General features: G+C 40.0%; 3 protein-coding genes across 5 annotated transcripts in view; all 3 read right to left on the bottom strand.

Moving 5' to 3' along the window:
* rab3b (RAB3B, member RAS oncogene family) overlaps positions 1–17,001 on the bottom strand; it is a 346,193-nt gene that overhangs the window by 195,458 nt on the left and 133,734 nt on the right. The window lies entirely within an intron of this gene.
* Positions 1–17,001, bottom strand: part of rabgap1l (RAB GTPase activating protein 1-like) — a 109,844-nt gene that overhangs the window by 65,297 nt on the left and 27,546 nt on the right. For all 3 annotated transcript variants that reach the window (XM_083559054.1, XM_083559055.1, XM_083559056.1), the window contains exon 13: positions 15,630–15,780. In XM_083559054.1, coding sequence (XP_083415180.1) covers positions 15,630–15,780 — 151 coding nt within the window. The remainder of the gene's footprint in view (positions 1–15,629; positions 15,781–17,001) is intronic.
* Positions 4,532–10,112, bottom strand: gpr52 (G protein-coupled receptor 52). Its single transcript, XM_083558035.1, has one exon. The coding sequence runs from the start codon at positions 8,080–8,082 to the stop codon at positions 6,964–6,966; it is 1,119 nt and encodes a 372-aa protein (XP_083414161.1). The 5' UTR covers positions 8,083–10,112; the 3' UTR covers positions 4,532–6,963.

Raw genomic sequence — 17,001 nt, 5'->3', positions numbered from 1 at the left:
TGGAGTTTCTTCATCCTTTATTCCTCTCTAAATGTTCTGCTTGATGTTGAACTGATGCTGAACTGTATGTTGGTGATCAGTAGATAAAAGCACAGTAACGGATTGTATTTAGCCACAGAGATATAAAAAAAAAACCAAAAAAAAAAACTACAAGCACCAAGTCAGTCTGACTGATTCTTGGCAATTCCCTAAGGAACTGAATCAACATTGAAAGTCAATAAGAAACTCTTGAATGCAGGGACCCTGAGACCACTTAGGTGGGACCACCAGTGCAAGGAATATTATCTCACTGCGATATTACAAACCCAAGATATTGATCCAATTTGAGTGAGGTGAAAATGTACAAAATGTACATACAAAAAAAAAAAAAGATTTGAGTTGGATAATTATAGCCCACTTCTCTCTTTCTCTCTCTTCCTCTTCTCTCTTTCTCTCTCTCCCTCTCGACGCATGGCGGGACGCCTCATTCATTTTCAATTTAATTAATCCGTGTTGTCATTAATGTGATCGGTATTCATGAGGTGTAAATGGCAGCAGACTGCCGGCCAAGCTGAAGGCCTGCGGGGAACAGGCTGGATCAGGTCACGGTTGTATTGTCACAAGCCGCAATGGAACTGGTGGATAAAGTTCAGCAAAATACCAGACACTGGGGGGCGAAAACACGACTCGAATGGTTATTTTCATTTAAAGAGGCCCTCATAAGAAGAGTCCCACAATAGAAGGAGAAGACGAACAGCTTGTCCGAGATACGCATGAGAGAAACGCAGAGGGAAGACGGTTGAAAGAATATAAATAAATAATTAAATAAATAATTAAATAAATAAATAAATAAATAAATAAACAATAATAATAATAATTAAAAAAAAAAGGGATACCTATCTGCTGAGGTTGGAGGTCTTTTTCAAGTGCCATATATGTGCACACTAGAGGGACCGTTGTGAGCCGTGGCACAGAACCGGCAACTCACCGGTTTCTGGGTCTTTGCCATGTAAAGCGAGTGAAGGCTGATGCAAGAGCAGAAACGGGTACGAGCGATTAGTGATATGTGACTAGGTAGGAACCGATGTAGGAACTCCTGTAACTTTAGTTATTGTTCTGACAATATTAAAAATAGGGTGTTTGAATTTAATATTCAATAAAAAGTGAAAGTCTGAAATAAGAATAAACCCTTTGTTTTTTTATTTAATGAAGGACAGTTTTTTCAGTCTACACTGGTCTACTCAGACATGAATACTTGAATAGACATTTACTTCATTTGCCTTACAATCATGTTTATTTGTTTGATGGTCCAGAAGCAAGTACTGAGATTTGAACTTACAACCTTTCGAAAACAAGTCCACCATTGTGCCACTAATCTCATAAAACAGCTCTACCATAAGTGAGGAAGAAAGAGGAGGAGAAACTCTGCTACTGAGTAAAGAAGAAGAGAATATCCATCATGGTCATGGAAATCCAATCGATTAGCATTAGAGTGTTGCATCGCAGTGTGCTGGCTGCTCGTGATGAGCTGAGCTTTTCCCCTCAAACAAATCACAAAGCAGACTGCTGGCCTTTGGCATCCCGTCCCGAATGCATGAGCGAGACACAAAAGCCGGTAATTAGCAATGACCATTAAGCCTGAAGACACTGGGGGAATTAACACCGTGAATAAAGAGAGCAGCTTTGGCTTTGATTAGCATGCAAGCCTCGACTCGTTCCGCTCGGCTCAGAGAGGGACAGGTGTTCTTCCTGCTCTGCCTCGAGTGCCTTTTCAAGAAGCGGAGCATCTTCTGGAGTGGTATAACGGCACAGATTAATATGAAACGGAATTCATAATACAGTGTGAAGAGGATTTTCATAAATATTCACCAGCTTTGGACTGTAAGCTTTTCTTGGTCGCATTCATACATATGGATGAAACACTGGCAGGGAGACAAAAAAGTCTTGTATCTCGCCTTTCGGAGTGCGAGTGACACTAAATTCAGAAGTTGGAGGGAGTCGTCCAGCCATATTTCACATGATAATCTTATGGTATGTAAAGGTATCCAGAACCTTTTTGTCTATATACTTTATATCCAGATCCACACATGTGGTAAACATTGTATCATAAATAGTAGGAAGGCGATTAAACTATAAAAGACAAAATTTCCAGCATCATGTAGAGTCAAAAATCTTTAAATATTTTTTGTTATGCAGAAAAAAAAACCCGTGTGTTAAATTAAATCTATACATCTGTTCCATATATTCAAGCTCAAAATACTCACATGATTATCTGTAAAGAACGTGAAAATTATTACTGAAATGGACTGTATTAGGACCAATAATACTCCCCCCCCCCCCCCTCCCTTTAACGCTCATAATATCGCTAAGAACTAATATGGAACGTAAGCCCCATTAACCCGGCACATACAAAGGAAAGTTACATAAACGCAACACAGGGTGGTTGCTATATATGGCCTTTAAAGGGAAAGCCATAAAGGTCTGAGCAATGACATGGACAGAGAACGGTCTAAAAATACATTAAAAACACCGGTGGCAGCAAGGCAGCACGGCGTCCTCATCTCGACCCGTCCACGCCCGTTTCTGACTTTCTTTTCTGTTCGGAGTTGACGACGACAACGGCTCCCCGCAGAGAGCAGCCGCGCTGAGCTCCTGACAAAGCGAATGTCAAATCCGGTAAACCAGACCGAATCGATTATGCCTTTTTAACCAAAGGATCATCACAGACTTGTCAGCTAAGAGACAATACACTACTGTATCTCAGTGGCCCAGAATCTAATCAATCTGTCCGGATAAAAAAAATAAAATAAGTAGTCCCTATTTGCTCTTATAATAACCTCCACACTTCTAGGAAGATGTTCCCGCAGATTTTGGGGGGGTACTTATGAAGAATCATTCTGCCACAAGTGTGTTTGTAAAAGGCAGGTCCTGATGTAGGGGAGGTGAGGAGGCCTGAAGTGGAGCCTGCAGTGCTGGGTGATATGGCAGCCCCCTTTTTTATTTTTCGTTAAAAGTGTATTTTTAGTGGTATAATGAAACCTAAAACAAATTTCCTCAATTTGCGGAAGCGTTCTTCCCATTCAGCTTGGTGTCTTGGTGTCGGATGCTGGAATAAATTAGCCCAGAGTTTGTTTTACGATGCTGCAACCAGCACATCTTTAATAAATGACACATCTGGAGTTTTTGATGAGGCATACATTAACTTCAATGTCAGAAAAGAACAGCAGGCCTTTAGGTGCTCAATCGAGACCACTTTAGCAGGACATTTCGCCATAACTACCAGTCACGGAGCTGTTACCCAGTGTCTGCTAAAACACAGTTTCAGTGCTGCATGGGTTTTTTGCAAGGTCAAACGTTCCCCAAAGCACCGCACGACCTCGGACAGGCAGCGAGCGTCCACCGAGAACGCTCATGCTTTATTCATGTGGGTCTCGAGGTCCAAAAGAACCCCATGATTACGAAAACATCTGATGTGCATTAGATATAAAAGTTTTTTGGAAAAGGTCATTAAATTTCCTCTCCCCTCCAATGGCAAGGTTCGTATTTCCTTTCGGATGGGAAGCTATAACCTTTGATGGAGCTGGTCAGGACAGGACAGTCCAGTCTCTGGTCTCACAACATAACAACCAATCACAGCTGTGCAGATCCGCTCTGATGTCGATATTTTGACAGCGCTGAAAATTCATTCCTAAATCCATACATTTTTTGTTCAAAAACGCACCTTTTTCTCTCTCTTTGTTTTGGTCTTCCATCCACACGAGACACCGTTTTCAGTTAGTATATATTTAGTCATTGCTGCGACGTTTCAAAGAACCAGGAAGTGAATGAATGTCGGGCGAAAATGATGCAGGTCGAATTCAACTCTATTAGTTTTTATTTGTATGGTGCTTTATAACAATGGACCGTCTCAAAGCAGCTTTAAAAGACAAAGCAGTAATAAAGAATGTATACGTTTCTTCCTTAGACTTGTAGATTTGTCCCTAATGAGCGAGCCGGTGGCGGCCAAGGTGAGGAAAAACTCCCCGAGATGGCATGAGGAAGAAACCAGACTCGAGAGGGAACCACATCATCATCTGGGTGGCACCGAATATCCATTTATTACAATTAAACGGTGTTGAGGTGCAGTGATGGTGATCAGAATCAAACTGTAGTCATGAGACGGTTGACCTTACCTACAGTTCGCATTCATCCTCAAATCTCCTGTTACTCTGTAATTTTATGGCTCCCCGTGCAGTAGATGAAAAATCATCCCCAGCTGCACAGAGTGGCCTCCAATCCAAGAGAACCTCATCCAAAGGCGGGGCAGATTGAAGTGTCGTGTTACGTTTTTTTAATTTATTCGGATTTGTTTAGCTTTCTAGTTTTAGATATAAAAAAAAAAAACGAACAGGGCGATAGTACGGAAAAACATTTATCAATACTCATTCCTCCCTCCCGACAATAGAGTATTTATGATCTTGTTATTCAACTATTATTGACCTTCACGTGGGCGATAGAAGAAGGAAAAAAAGCAGAGGAATCCTGAAAGCAATCACGTCCAGTCACAGTAAGGTCAGCGTTTCTCTGTTCACTTTTTATTGTACTGGCAGCAACAGGAAAAACTACTTTCTCACATGACCTTCAAAATAAAAAAATATATACTGTATATAGTTATTTGTTTTGCTTAACCAAAATAAACCCAAAAAAGCAGAAGTTTAAAAAAAAGAAAGAAAAGAAAATCAACATCAGCAATCTTGGTCTACTTACACATTGGAATGTGCCACCGCTAGATAATCGCACGATTTCAGTAGGTAACGTTACACCGGCTGTACAGCGATACAAATACAGCTACACACACGTACACACTCCGATTAACCAGCTATCGTATCCGCGTGGACGTTGCGAAAATAAATAAATAAATACGCCGTTAAAATATTTCAACTGCAAAAAAAAAAAAAAAAGTTGTGCTTTGTATCCCCACTGTCTCCTTTTGTGTAGATATCTACTAGGCTCGTTCTCTGTATATAAAGAACTCCGTATTTATCGACTACTACTTTATCTTGAATTAAGGACGAGTGCGGACGAGAAACTGATATAAATCACTTAAATAAATACACACCCAGGAGGATGATTTCAGAAAGATTTGCAGTTCACCAAGTTCATACTTTTGTTTTTTTTAAGCTAAATGCCACCAGTATGTGGTTTAGCTTCAGCAATCCAAACATGGATGTGTTTTGACTTGAAAAACGATACAAATGTGCAAATTCATGAAGAGGTACAGAATATAAACGTATTGTATTCTGTGTACTGAAAAAGAAATTGATGCTGGTAAAATGGGTAAATGGATATAATAAAAATATTTTTGTTTTTTTGCAGATTAAACATTAATTCCAAACATATATAGACTTTTATATAGAAGCATAAATGCCGAAAAAGGACCATCAAGATTTTGCTTAATGAGGAAAATCAGGAAAATCTAAATAAATAATAAAATAAATTTTCTACAGTATAAAATTCAAGTTCATTTCTTTTTATATATATATATATATTTATATATATGAGGCAAAGACAAAAAAAGATACAAGTGCAGAGAATCGCAGGTGCGAACAAAGTAATTTGCTGGCGTATGAGGAAACAAGCACTTCAACAAAACATTATGTTGATTAAACTAAAAAAAATTAATAAATAAAAAATGGAGTGTTTACTGTGGGGTTCCTTTTTTTGTGTGTCCTCCCAGAGGGTTACAGCGTCACTGCAGGTGAACAATTTTAATTACTTGCTGCTAAGAATAATACCGACTGGAACAAAGGTATGTTTCACGACTACTAACGCCATTTGAGAATATTGTGCGTATGCAAAAGTTCGGCGTCTCTATTTAAACAAACTGAGGGAAAAAAAAGAAAGAAAGAAAACGTGATGCATATCAGTGACTTGGATTGACTACGTTTACCCTTCGATTGACCTTTGCTTCTTACCCTTTCAAGGCTTATATTAAGTCACAGTATTTGAACGCCACCCTGATTTGCAGGTCCATATGCCATGAGAAGATTTGCCAGGATGACACATGCCACAATTTCTTTTACTTGAAAAGTTTATGTGGACAACGTTCATAAGTCTTTTCAGTATATAGCAGCCATTGTGGTAGCAGATGTGGTCGAAGGTAAAAAATATACTCATCGAAAAAAAAATAATAAACTCCAATAAAGCAGTCATAAAGAGAAAATCAATAACAACAAACAGGTTCAGACCAGTTCGCCCTATTGTTTGGTGTTGTTTAACGACTGGTTTTTGCATATTTTTTGCACAAAAGTCCAACCAGACAAAATACCATCCTTCGATTTGATTAATTTTACACTACGCAGATGCACGCAGTCAATCAGTGTGTGTGGTTCGGATGCTGTAATCAAACAGGGTGAATTAATCAGTAACGATTAGAGATCATATCAGAGACCAGAAATTTTCCATGGAAACTTCATCTTGGGAATTATTTGGTCATAAACTGACGTGCATGTGAACTAATACAGATAAAAAAAAAAAAAATAAATGTTTTTGACTTGATTTAATTGTTAGTATAATTTCATGTGAAAGCTCGACAAGAAGGAAATGTTTTTTAACATGATGTGTGTAATGTCGTGGAGGAGTGTAGGGGGCGTGGCCTCAGTAGCCCTGCAGTAAGTGGGCTGTGTGTTTATGTGATTGATGAATGTGCAGGTAGAAACTGAACTGTAATTTCATTAAAGCTGGTTGTTTTAACCAAAATTACCCTGTAAGATTATTTTTTTTCCATCTATATTTAAGTTTCCTGTTATAGACTAACCTGCAATTTTTGTAAATAAATAGGTTTATTCCCATTGAATGTTTCCTTGAGAATTCCTGGAATGTTGCAACCCGATAAACAGTAACAATAAACACATTTCTCCTCAATTTACATTATATGTCACACAAATCCTAAACCTGTAAGTTTTCTTCCCTTGATGTGAGATTCGGAGGTTAATGACGACTTCTTCAGATTGAACACGAGTTGGCTCTTTTTCTAGGCTTGGGATCTCTGAAGTCCTTGTCATCATGGGCACAAGGGCTAAACGAACAGGAGGAACAGAGCGTCTGCGAGAGCCTACGCATGCCGAGCCGGAACACGCTGTTGGACAGGCTGTAGATGACGCAGTTGCAGAAGCTATTGCTGATCGCTAACCAGGTGGTGATAAAAGATAGAGCAGGACTGTCCAAGATGTGTGAGCTCTCCAGGAGAAAGTAAATGATATAGGGCAGCCAGAGCATGTAGAAGACGCTCGTGATGCGAAAAAGCACCATGGCGTAGCGCCTGTCGGGACCATGACCCGTATGGTGCCTCCCTCCTTCGCTGGCCTCCATCTCCTGGCTGGGAAAACGAGCCCTGCGCTCGCTGATCTCCCGATTGTGCTGCTGACAGATACGGAAAATGTGAAAGTAGGTGAAGCAGACCACGAGGGCCGCTGGAGCGTACAGCAGGCAGACGACGAAGCCGGTAAACAGGGCAGAGGTCGGCCAGAAATGAGCACACCACTCGAAGATGTCCCCGTGGTACCCCGGCTTCCCCCAACCGAAAAACGACGGCAAGAACACGACGCAGGAGTAGATCCAGATCAAGACGATGCAGCAGCGCAATCGGCACGGTGTCACCAGCTGGTTGTAGGAGAGGGGTTTCGTAATGGCCAGGTAGCGATCTACACTTATGCAGGCCAGGCAAGCCATGGAAACACTCTTCAACACCGAGATGACGTAGCTGAACACCTGGCACGTGAGGGGTTCTTGATGGACACTGGCTGGGTAGTGAAGCAAAGAGAAAGTGGGAACCAGGCAACTCAGGCCCACCAGAAGGTCTGCGTAGGCCATAGTCTGGATAAAGTAACTGGTGGTGTAGTGGTGCAGCAAAGGGGCACAATGAAATACAAAGATGACGGTCAAATTCCCAGCAATAATGAGCACCGTCAGCAGCACAATAAGTCCAGTCTCTAAGATGCAAGTCGCCATGCCCTCATTCTGTCCCCAACCCAGAGGACACGAGTGGTTCAGGGACACGCTCGCACTACTTCCAAAACTACCGTTTTCAATTGGGGAACTCTCAATCAGTCCCGACCGGTTCATTGTCCTGGTGCAGTCATATAAAGTTCCTCGGTTCTTCAGGCCAGTGAACAAAACTCTTGGTCTGTAATGTTCTTCTATATAATTTTGTATTTCATCTCACCTCTGCTTCTCAACACAGCTAAAGATCAAACAAAATCTATGGCAACATATGTGCAAGTAAAAAGTGACCAAAAAAAGAGAGAGAAAAGTTTCTTCTCCAGTCAGTCATGCTCGAAAGATTCAAGAATTGTCATTTACAAACAAAAAAACTGGCACTGAGAATAGAAGGAATTATGAAAAATAACTAATAAAAAGCATCATGTCAGTGCTGATTTTCTTGACCGTCCTCGAAAAAGGGGCGAAGGGTAAATGGATTTGAGATCAGACATTACAGTTCCCAATATTTAGATGATTTACAGCTTTTCAAATAAAAAAATGACGAGAGTAATAAAAAAAAAAAAAAAAAAAAAAAAAAAATTTTTAAATCAGCCACTGGGGGTTCAAAAGCAATCGTTTTTAGGTCATAGCTTCAGGAAATAGTTAGAAAATCGCAGAATAAAAAAAGAATAGGGTTAAAAGTTGCACAGGTTTCAGCACGATTGTTTGTGTGCAAGTGTGTTTTTGGTGTGGTGTTCGACAGTTAGGACCTCACGGCTGCTCCACGGACGCCCTTGTGAGCTTTCGGCCGTCCGAAATCCAAACCGAGGCACCTGAAATACACTACAGGAGCTTGTTTTGTTTCTTCACGTTTTAAAAAAAAAAATAAAAAATAAAAAAATGAAAAAAGGGATCAGTGTCCACAGCTTGAACAAAAAAGAAATTTTCAGAACAGCATTACCATGAAGACCGGCTTCGGTCCGTTCATTTACTTATTCCTGAAGTGACGGAAAATGAAAAACTTCAAGGTATGCATTTTTGTTCTTTAAGGTGAAAATCTCTTCAGGTATCCAGAAGAAGTGATGCGTTTTGATACCTAGCCATTACGTACGCGTACGTAATTGACCGAACGAACAGGTTCTTTTCCATTTGCCCCGTATGTCTGCGTATCCGTTATCCTGCGTGTTACAAAAGATGCGCCGGGATTCATTCGCTCGTCGGTGTTTCTGAAGTCTTTATGCGTCAGTTTCCTTCTTTCAGCAGAACTTCGTAAAGCAAACACATGATGACGTGGTCCTGCCGCTGTCGTCTTTGATCGGCGCTTCCAGCAATCCGATACGAGTCCCCCGCTTGTAGGATTATATACAGGAGAAAGTGAGCGGAAAAAGCAGATGAGAAAACAAAAAGGGATCGAGAGAAAAACCCGTGTAACGAAAACGACAAGATGAAAAAGAAGCAGTAGCGCAGAGGTGATAAGCAGCCCTGAACTGCTGGCGCAGTGGGAAAGAGATGCTGCGAGTGGTTTTGCCTCCCTCTCCCCCGCTCTCTCTCTCTCTCTCTCTCTCTCTCTCTCTCTCTCTCGCACTCGTTTGCTCGATCTTGTGCTCCGTCTCTTTTTCACACGCTCCCTCCCTCGCTGCCAGGCTCCCTCTCCCTCTCGTTCACATGCGCACACACTTTCTCCGCCTTCCCTATGGGCTGCACCTGAGGGTCCTGCTTCTCTTTCAACTCCTCCAACATGCCAGTCTTCTTTTTTCCCCCTTTCAGATTTTTCCACGATCTTCCTTCCTGCAGAGAAAAATCCCACTCAAAACTAATCGACTCGATTCTGCTCTCGTTTCTCAAAGCTCCTTGCCACAATTTCTTTCTGTCCTCATGTCATTTCTTTCTCTTCCCCCTCACTCCACTGTGGCAGTGATCGAAGGGCATTTCTATCTCTGCCCCGTTGGTTACAGTTGCCAGGCATTTTTAGCCGACTGGGACCCTCCCACAGAGAAGCCGACACAGGGCAACAAACAGGAACAAATTAGAGATTAAAAGGGGTTTTGTGTGTGTGTGTGTGTGTGTGTGTGTGTGTGTGTGTGTGTGTGTGTGTGTGTGAGAGTGAGAGAGAGAGAGAGAGAGAGAGAGAGAGAGAGAGAGAGAGAGAGAGAGAGAGAGAGAGAGAGAAAGAGAGAGAGTGTTTATAGGGGACAAGGACAAGCAAAGGGGTGTGTTTTGCAGATAAAAGAATTTGGATGCATTCCCCTCATTTGTCCTGCAAAACCAAACTAAAATTAAATTGATCGATTTCTATTATAATGCTGACACACACACACACACCCCCCACCCACCCACCCACCCACCCACCCCGTTTTAGAGGATTTTATTTAAGAATAAAGTCGAAATTACAAGACTTGGGTCGTAATTACAAGAATTAAGTCGTAGCACTACGACAATAAAGTCTAAATTACGAGAATAAATTTGTAACCCTAATTAAGAAACATGTAAGAACGGGGCTCTGTTGTATATAAATAGGGGGTGTTGAGGCTGGAGAAGCATAAACGCAGCTGGTCTAAAGGGGACTGGGGGAGCTTTGTGAGAAACAGTCCATCTTGTCCCACAGGCACTTCATATGCAGCTCAGCAGAACCCACAGACCCGGTTGACAAAATAAACGACTTTTAATGCACTTTTGAACTGTTCAGCAATGTACTGTATGGAAATCTGCAAATCGGCAAAAAAAAAATTAATAATAAAAAAAAAAAAAAAAGATGATGATATCTGAGCTTTTGCAGTGCAAACAATTTTTAATGTATACAAAATAAAACAAAAACAAAAATAAATAAATAAATAAAAAGATCATTTAGGAAAAGGTTTTTATATTTATATTAGACTGAATCTGTGGGATTTAGCACTGCCTTAAGAAAGTAATACATAATAATAATAATAATAAAGTTTTTTATGCAGGTGCTTCCTCTTTGCCCCCCCCCCGCTTTGCTTCACATTTCGTGCGAATTGCGTTGGCAAGAGAAGCTCGATTTAAAGTCACGTAACTGAACCTCAAAGCAATGTGGCTAATGAGAAATATCAATAACATGAGCTGTTTTGCAAATGTAATGTAATGTGGTATTATGGAGACGTGATTAAGAAATAAAAAAAAAATTTCTGCTATTCTCGATCAAGTGTCACGTTCATAATTTAATAAATTAATATTGCAAAAAAAAATTTTATTTTAATTAATTTTCACGATATAACAGAAACGGTCTTAGAAATCCAGTGTGCATAAAAATAACAAATGCAAATAAACTACAAAAATGATCTGCCATCAAAGATTTAATTACATGCTTCATAAAGACGATAATCTACTTAAGCAGACTGGTGAGAACTACATAATTAATCCCACAAGCAGATGGAAAAAAGAAGGTGGCAGCAGCACAGGAAAGTGTTTTTGAAGAAAGAAAAAAATAAATAAAATAAAAGAATAAAACTGTTGGATTTCTCGCAGCGATTTGTCTCAGCGACGGAGAGTTTAAGCCTCTTGGTGGACAGCAAATGAGACTTTTCATGCACAGACAAACGTACCATCTAATTCTGTATCTCGCTTCAGGACTTCGTAGAATAAAACACTTTTCTACACTCGTGCAGCACAAACGCGTGGCGAATGAGGACGTGTCCACACCGATACGTTGTTGTTTTGGGTGAGACGAAAACGTAGCTTTTTAAAAACTCTCTCCAAAGTGGACAAACTTGAAAACGTCCTTTTTAAAAACGATGACGTATTTTTTGTTGTTGCTGCCGGAGAGCAGGAAAGTAAATAAACGAGGGAGGTCTTGCATTTTTGTTCTTCAAGGTGAAAATCTCTTCAGGTATCCAGAAAAAGTGATGCGTTTTGATACCTAGATAGTCTTTGCTCAGTGCAGGGACGTGAGCGCTTTCAGAGGTTTGAGTGTGGATAAGCAACTTTTGGGAAACGGATGAAAAACTAAATCTAATATGCACTTTGACTAATCGCTTCTTAAAAATCAACTTCGTCTCCAAAAATGTGAAAATGTCTGTCGGTATTCTGAATGAGCAGAAAGGTGAAGGTTAAGAAAAAGCTGGACAATGAGGTTTCGTGCATCATGGAATACGAAGATTCCATTAAGACCTACTCACTACGGCAACAAACGGAAAAGTCGTTGCATACACTATACGAACACCTGAACATGAGATTGGTAGGTGCTTTCTGAAGATCCTAATTACATTTAGTCTCCGTTTGCTTCTATAAATAACCTCCACCCTTCTGGGGAGATGTTCCACTACATTTGGGAATGTGTTTGTGGAAAAATTGTGGCGATTCATTCAGCCACAAGTGTGTTGGTGAGGTGAGGAGTCCTGTTGTGCAGTCAGTGTTCCAGTTCATCCCAAATGTGTTTAATAGGATTGAGGTCAGCGCCAATCAAAAGCCAGTCCAACCCATGTAAATCATATCTTCATGGAGCTGGAACAAGGGAAAATTTCATTCTACCACATCCAGAAACCATCCCATAAAATTGTGTGGTTACGGTTTGGAGAAGGACCATATATAGTGGTCTATACTGTATAGTGTATAAATCACGTCTATATTCTACGAGTTTTTGATTTATGTCCTAATTCAAAAGCATGAGCAAAAAGAAGCCGATTTCTAAAGCATTATAACATGCATACATTAATATTCCTACAACGACCAATGGCACAATTACTAAAGATTCAATCAGCATCAGAATCGATAAGCTGAGACAGAGCCATTAATAAGTTGTCGAGCGCAGGAGCCCCATCAGCCCCATCAGCCCCGATCTCTGGCTCTCGTTTTTATTAATAGCCTCACAATGGTTATATCAATACCATTAGCTAAACTACAAATGGAATTAATAAAGGGATGAATTATACTTGCACCTTTGCAGAACCTGCCTTACATAAAGCGGCGTATATTTAGCAGTTCGTCTGGATGGCAGCTATTTCTGCCGACGTGAGAGGCGATGGCAACCGCACAATCCCGGGGCAAGAGCTGCCAGCCAGGGTATAAATACATACACTATATATATATATATATATATATATATATATAAACAATTATCCTTCTTTAGCCTCGGCCCATCTTTTATAATTGCCCTTTCTCTTTGTCACCCTTCTTCTCAATAATGTCATATTTCCCTGGTGCATCAAGTAACGACTATTGATTTAAAGGTAAAAGAAAATGCACCATGATCTTAGAGCTCTAGAAAATTTCCTTCACACTCCGACACAAGCCCTTTAGGAATTACCGAAAAGATTTCAGTATGCCCTTTAACGGCCTATGGAACAGCAATGTGCTTGAGTGATCTGAGCTCCGGAGAAAGCAGGGCTGGGGGGGTGGATGAAGGGTATGTGGTCTCGACGGTAAATTGATTTTTGGCAGGTCAAGACAAAGAGCACAAAAAAAGGGCAGGCAGGAAAATCCTCACTTCTAACCGAGCTCCAGTCCATCACGCAATCATAATGGAAAAATCACTGTACCCTGTTCGTGTGCATTCTTATGCAGAGTGCGTTCGCATTTGACACAGATAATAGAGAGGGGATGAAGCAGGAGAAAAAAAAAAAGCTTATTTGCATTCGCAAGGAATATTTTTAATATCAGGGTTCCTACACATTTTTCCAATTTTAAAATTGAAAAATTTTCAGACTCAAATATGCAGACTTCCCTAATGTTTTTTAAGACCGTATTTAACATCTGGGGGGGAAAAAATTATCTGATGTAAGTCAGAGGCAGAATATCTGATGTACGCAGTTATTACCAAATAATTGCCGGAAGGTTGTAGCTACTGAAGCTCGTACAAATGAACACAAAACCAAACCACGTTCGATTCACAGAATTTTATTAAAACTGCGATTTTAAAACAAAAATTATTTGTAAATCTTGAATCCGACAGCAATAGAAGGATTGTTCATGAGCAATTCACTAAGAAACCACAAAACAGAACGAAAGTCTGTTAACATTCTTTTGTCCATGTCCACACTGATATGTTTTTGTTTGAAAATATTATTTATTTTCCTCTGTGTTTTGACCTTGTATTTTTTTTTTTTTTTTTTTTATATTTTAGAAAATCGAATAGGGAGATAGTATGGAAACAACTATTTTTCAATACTCAGTGCTCAGAACATACATCACTATAATTTTATTGACTTATGTATAGGAAATACATATGTACATAATGATCAGAAGGCACGCTAGATAGTTTCGTGGAGTATTGCTTATACTGTGTCAGGATAATTGTGCTTCTGATTTGCGAGTCAGCAATAGTTCTTCAGTGTGGGAACATTCCAACTCGAGCGCCGCATGAGAACGAGGGCACCTCCAAGAACAACATGAAAGAATTAGTTTTTTTAAACATGTACATGTAGAACATAGCCTGCAGAAATGCCAGAGCTACATTAATATGCCTTCTCGAATCAAGAGCTGCAACGGAGCACGCGGTTTAGATGTGGCTTTGAGATGTTTTGAAGGTTTGAGATACAGTGACTGTTCCGCTGTATGCAGTAAGGCCACGGGAAAAAAGAAATAAAAATTGAAAAAATAAAACAAACATATTACAGTTAGATGTCAATCAAGCATTAAATCATTATAATGTAGAAAACCAAAAAATGTGTTCCTTGGATAAGCTCAACAGCAAGATGTATGAGTTTCTGCCTAAAACGCACTGCTTGCCATCGATTCTGATAAGAACATTCAGTTGATGGACATCACGCAAAGATGCCGATATCGTAAACACTGGCGCAAATAAAACCCTGGTGTGTCAGTTATTAACATCATAAACGTATGTAATAATGAAGACAAATGTTTGTGGACACCAACCATAAGATCGGTATGTGCTATTCACATCCCAACGTCCCCACATTTAGTCCTTATTCACTCTAATAATCATTTCCACTGTTCTGGGAAGAGGTTCCACTAGATTTATTACGTGCCTTTAAAGTGACAAAGTGTCCCCTTCAATATACAGTATTTGATGTACTACCATTCATTCAAAAAAAGAAAATTAAAAGTTACTTTAAAACTTGCACCAGAACCCCCAAATCCTGACCCACGTCACCAGAACCGAAAAGTCCTGACCCATGTACATTTAAATTGTGCACAGAAACTAAATATTCCTAAACCATGTCCATTTAAAACGTTTATCATCAGAACCTCAAAACCTGGCAGAACATACTACAATCAAATCAATGAAAAGGACAAATCGATATATAAGATTTTTTTATACATTGTTTGATTGTCCAACCCAAAATTCTGACCCATGTCCATTAAAAAAATAATAATAATTTGCACCAGAACCTGAAATATTCTCTATAGAATATTTAACAATAAATCCTTCAGACTATAAACTTGGCTCCATTTACTCTCCTATTTCCCTTCAATATGAGACCAAAAGAATATAAAAGGCTGAAGTACCAACCAACTCACCCATCTCTTTTTCACATATTTCTAAGATCACTAACCTGAAGCTGGTTCTGTTCTTGCGTTTCATATTGACTACACAGTAAAACACATTGATCTCTGCCCAAAGACACACCTACAGGACACCGGTAACACAAAACAATGCATTCCTTTTTCTGACGAATACAAAATTTATTCTGAGAAAAAACGCCTGAAGCTTCACCCACCTGGAGCTATTCGAGAGACCTTAAAACACAAACACTGGAGTTACTGTTTTTTACCTTGGTGATGAGGATGCGGTAGATCTCCAGCAGATCTTGTTCATCCTGGCAGCCACACAGGAGCTGCCAGACCTCAGCTCGCAGGGCCTCGGGAATCCCGGGTCTCACCAGAGCGGACAGCCCTTTAGGACGAGAAGACAGGTTCCCATGCCTGAAAAACACACACACAGGTTTTTCTTAGGTGTAAGAGCAGAGCCTAAGATGATCATGGAGGAGAAACTGAAATGTTTGGATGAAGCCTACTAACCCCCGCAACCCTAAACCCAATCAAGCTCCACATGCTCCTGAGGTAACAACGATCCTGTCCCTTTCCTCATTTCGAACCCGATTCATCCAGATGCACTACATCTAAATGGAATTTCTGGATTGGAAGCAAATTTATGTGCTGAGGTTGGTTGTGCATGAACAGTCTAAAGATCTATGAGGTTATGTAGAGGTTAAACTCATGAGCCATGAAGATGGATTTGGACTGTAATTAATATAAACAGAGTGGTGCAGTGGCGTAGTAGCACAGTTGCCATGAGTTTTGCACTCGAGTATCCATCAGGGAACTAGAATGAATGAAGACGAGGATCCCTTTCGAGTCTGGTTCCTTTCGAGGTTTCTTCCTCATACTGTACCAGGGACATTTTTTCCTCTTCACCACCTTCACCTTTGGCTCGCTCATTAGGGATAAACGTATAGACACTAAATAATGAAGCTGAATATTTGCAATCTATTTATTTATATAAAGCTGCTTTGGGACAATGTCCATTGTTCAAAGTGCTATACAAATTTAATTGAACACAAGTCAGAAATAGTTGTAAAGAAATTAAGCATACATGCAAATGTGTCCTGCTTCTAGACTCGATCTCAACCAAAATATATAAATTTCCATGTTTATGCATTTACAGCCAAAAAGGCAAGTATCAAGTATCGGCTATCTTACAGCAGCCCACTTACAAAACAATTTCTTACGCATCGTTTATTCAAGTATTTTTTTCTGTCTTTATAAAATACCCGAATATCATTGTTCATGTTTACCTTGAAAACAGGAACATGCAGGACCGCATGTAAACCGACCCTGTTGTAATTGATCTTCACCCTGTTTTCCCATTAAGGCATGCGGTTATTGATGCGGTGTAAGAAAAGTGCTGATCACAAACATGAAGTATGAAAAGCAAGTTGTTGTTTTGTTTCCCACTGATTACTCGCTGCTTTCGTACAGCTCTATTGAAGTGTAGTGCACATGAGCAGATAGCTAGGTGGTGAGCAGATAGCTACGCTACTTTACCCGCTTATTTTACAACAATATTTTAGGCACCATGTCGTACTTTAATAATCGGCTATTTTGCACAAAGTGTTAAGAAAGCCATTAACCAAGTAGCATTGT

This window comes from Silurus aristotelis (genome assembly GCF_946808225.1).
Source record: "Silurus aristotelis genome assembly, chromosome: 13".
Classification (NCBI taxonomy): domain Eukaryota; kingdom Metazoa; phylum Chordata; class Actinopteri; order Siluriformes; family Siluridae; genus Silurus; species Silurus aristotelis.
Note: the sequence above shows the minus strand (reverse complement) of the source record. Positions and strands in the feature narration are given on the sequence as shown.

What these genes read in the sequence shown, in the direction of transcription:
- gpr52 (XM_083558035.1), bottom strand. Translation starts at nt 8,082, where the DNA reads ATGAACCGGTCGGGACTGATTGAGAGTTCCCCAATTGAAAACGGTAGT.